The sequence below is a fragment of the Triticum dicoccoides genome, chromosome 7B (genome assembly GCF_002162155.2).
Source record: "Triticum dicoccoides isolate Atlit2015 ecotype Zavitan chromosome 7B, WEW_v2.0, whole genome shotgun sequence".
Classification (NCBI taxonomy): domain Eukaryota; kingdom Viridiplantae; phylum Streptophyta; class Magnoliopsida; order Poales; family Poaceae; genus Triticum; species Triticum dicoccoides.
In genome coordinates, this window is record NC_041393.1 from 703,646,314 (window position 1) to 703,650,055 (window position 3,742).

The window sequence follows — 3,742 nt, forward strand, 5'->3', positions numbered from 1 at the left end:
GATGTTTATGATCTTTTGTGTTTGCGTTTCAGTGTGTTTGTAAGGGTCAACTATTTTGTACTGATTTGTGATAAGAATGAAAAATTCTCTAAAAAAAAAAAACTGACGCCAAGCGAGAGCAGCGCTGAACAGATGCGTCTCCTCCCCTGCCGCCCAACGCCCGCCGCCGGCGAGGTAAGCACCCCATCATCCCTTTCTTCTTCGTCTTCTTCTACTTCTTTTTTACATACGTCTCCCCTATCCTTCCTTTCACTCGATGGTGCCCTCATCCCCGGATTCCTTGTCTATAATTCCATTCATCGCACTCACGCAGGGCAGGTGTTCGACAAAATGTGCACGCGGGTCCATCCGCCAGGGACTGGTCTGAGATGCCCCTGGACGCGCTCGCCTGCGTCTTCGCCAAGCTCGGCGCCGTCGAGCTCCTCATGGGCGCGGGCCTGGTGTGCTGCTCCTGGCTCCACGCCTCCAAGTCCCCAGAGCTGTGGCGGGCCGTGGTGATGTCGCACCCGCCCGACACTCCGGAGGGAACGGAGGCCTTCCTGCGCGCCATAGCCAAGGTGTCGTCTGAGTTGTGGCCGGCAGTGCCGATAACGAGCATGGACGACCCCTCACGCACCATGGCCAAGGTGGATGACTCCTTGTGTGCCATGGCCAAGGCGGCTGTCGACCGCTCCGGTGGGCAGCTACAGAAGTTTGTGGCGAGGGATTTTGGGACCAATGAGCTCCTGGAATAAATAGCGGACAGGTACTCTTCTTCTTGTTCTTTGGTAATAATACTCCTCCTTTGTCTAAGTCAGATTTCAGACTCCTTTGCCTGCCAGTATTTTTGCTGAATTTATCTGGTAATCTATATTCTAAAAAAACTCTACGTTAAGAGCAGAGCACCATCGTTATCAGGTGCAGCTTCGGTATCTTTAAGTTTCTCTGCTCTTTTGCTGCATCCCAGAAAAGCTGTGCATCACCGGTCAAGGGTGGTGCCAGCAATCTGGCATGGTTTGGCAGCTGCCATGCCTAATGTTTTCTACAAATACAACTAGTATACATACTGGTACATGTAAAATTTGAACTAGTAAGATTCAGTGCATGTTAGGCCTTTTGCTTCCTACTAGTTGGCCTGGTTCATCAGTCAGTGGGTTTGGAAACTGTGAGTTGACTCAGACAGATGAATTAAAACACAAATACACCATTTTGCTCATTTTTTGTTTTTTTGCTAAAAAACTAGCAATTATTATTTCCAAAATGCCAGAAAGACTAAACTGTTGTGAAGTCATGATATGTAGTTCAGAATAAGAACAAGTCGTGATTGGTCAGTGGCTACTGGTGACGCGAGGGCGATTGTGCCTAGTTAGTATGCATAAAGCACCGAAGAAGAAGAGCAAGTCATAATGCAGTAGTTCAACATTGAAATTGAACTTTATTTTTAAAACAAACTTTGTCACCGCCGACCGTAATCACCATCCCTATTAAATAATCTCGTTTTTGTTCAAAGTAATAGGTTAGTTTTGGATTTTGTTTGTACTTGTCGAACACCAAATAATATATATCTTTTATTTTGGTAAGCCCTTGTATAGTTGTATTATACCGTGTATGGTTTTTCCTTCACAAACGCTGGTGTACCTAAAAATTGTTTCTGCCTTCGCCACTACCTCTGGTCATGTCAGAAGCATAGCATGAATAGCCATTTCCTCATATTGGTTATAGCACTGTCACCGCTTCTTTTGAACAAACCATGTTGCTTTGCAATACATCTCTCATCTCTGGCTGTCTATGACGATCATCATGCAGTTTGGTTGGTACCATGTCTATTTGTACGTTTTCCAAAGATATGCTGGCATAGTATAATTAGCACCAGAAAGTAATATAAATTTTCACATTGCTTGCAGGTCGCCCTCTCTGAAGAGCCTTGGTCTGATGCAATGCCACGACATCTCCAAGAAAGGATTCATGGACCTGATAGTAAAGTTCCCTCAGCTAGAAGAACTAGTTCTCATTGAGTGCCACAACATTTCTGATGATGAGAAGGAGAACCGTGATGTGTATGAGGCCATTAGCAGAGCATGCTCGCAGTTAAAGCTCTTTGTGCTGGCCCATCCAGTGTACTTTCTGCATCCGGACGGCAGCTATGGTTTCCATGATGGGGATGTGCTTGGAATCGCTATGATGAAGCAGCTGCGGCACCTTAGTCTTGATTGCGTCGACATCAACAACGCGGAACTAGTGAGCATCATTGATAGCTGTCCTTACCTCGAGCATCTTTGCATGCGCTACTGCTACAACATCGTCGCCGACGAGGCACTACGAGCAAAGTGCGCCAGGATCAAGACTCTAAAGCTTAAACCCGTGTCTGATGAAATTGCTTCTAACGATTGTTGCTTCGTTTTTTCCGATCCACCAGTTGACGAGTTCGTCATACTTTCTTTCTTTGACACCTAGCGTAAAATATGCTAGCATGTATGTACTCCAGCCATCTTTCTTCGATTTAACTAGCTATACATCTCCTGTTGGTGTTAGCATTACTAAAACTTGTAAATTGATTGCCCATCTACCTAAACGTGGTCATGATTCAAATAGCAATCTCATCATTCTATACAGAGCTTGCGCAATATTAATTTTCTTCCGACAATCTCTCGTAGCGCTATGCATGTTTCTTTTGAGGCAATTCAGTTTGTCCTTGTTCAGTTTCAGTTATGTTTACATGACAATGACAAACGTGTCCTCTTTTTTTCTTACCTAATAATTATATTCAAGTATGGTGAAACTGGCCTTGGTGATAGTAGCAGTGTGTGACCTTATTTTTTGGTCCCAAAATGCTATATAGCTCGACCAGAAGTGCGGTAAGTTCTTGATTTAGTTTCAACATAACATTTAGTACATCCTCTCATCAGCTCATGTTCTTGCATTTCTCCATTGCCCTTGGTGCTGAAACAATTCGCGTGTGTTAGCAGCAACCAAAAGAAAAATTGGCCCAAAACTTAACTGAACATCTAGAGAGAAACAATCCATCCACATCTGAAACTCAAGAGAGATCTACTGACCAAGGCCAATGCCTTCATTATCAAAAAAGAGTAGGTGACTTTTAGATAATATAAGTGTTGGTTGCTGCTGAGTAATATGCATCTTTTTAAGATGCACACTCCAACGTGTTGGATTATGCTAGTATTGTGTATCGAGCTAGAACAACACAGGCTCACCAGGAACCAACCAAGATAGTCAGCTGATAAGATGCCAAGATCATGAGCTAGCTGTGTGTATCAGTATCCAGAAATAAGAGAGGAGTGGATGCAGGAGGCTCCTCAGCGATTTGAGCCTCCTGTCCGTCGGATCGGCTCCTTGATGCGTTTCCGGCCGTCCGATCCCCCTCCCGAACGCCCTCGACCGTTGGAAAAAAACTAAACGCTCGTTTCACTCCCGGCCTGCCACCGCACGTAATTCCAGTGCCCCCCGAGGGTATTTTCGTCATTTCACTTTCTAGGGGTATAAAAGGCGGCCACGTTCCTGGTGAAACCCTAGCCGCCTCGCTCCCGCACTCCGCCTCCTCCCTTGCCCGCCCCGCCCCGCTCTCCCGTGCGCCTCCTCTCCCTTCCCCTTCCGCCTCCTCTCCTCCCACCCACATCGCCGCTGCCGCCCGACCACCTTCTCCTCTTCCTCTTGCCCCTAGCGCCACCGCCCCTGCCTCCTTCCCCACCACCGCCCGGCCTCCTCCCCTCACGTCCTCCTCCTTCCACCCCCTTCGATCTGGCGC

At 46.8% G+C, this 3,742-nt stretch overlaps 1 protein-coding gene across 1 annotated transcript; it reads left to right on the plus strand.

Moving 5' to 3' along the window:
* Window positions 1-467: 467 nt before the first annotated feature.
* On the plus strand, window positions 468-2,551 carry LOC119342055 (putative F-box/LRR-repeat protein 22). Its single transcript, XM_037613892.1, has 2 exons — window positions 468-745; window positions 1,884-2,551. The coding sequence occupies exon 2, from the start codon at window positions 1,912-1,914 to the stop codon at window positions 2,431-2,433; it is 522 nt and encodes a 173-aa protein (XP_037469789.1). The 5' UTR covers window positions 468-745; window positions 1,884-1,911; the 3' UTR covers window positions 2,434-2,551.
* Window positions 2,552-3,742: the final 1,191 nt, after the last annotated feature.

Bases quoted from the DNA above. Each gene is read 5' to 3' on its own strand.
- LOC119342055 (XM_037613892.1), top strand. From the start codon at position 1,912: ATGCAATGCCACGACATCTCCAAGAAAGGATTCATGGACCTGATAGTA.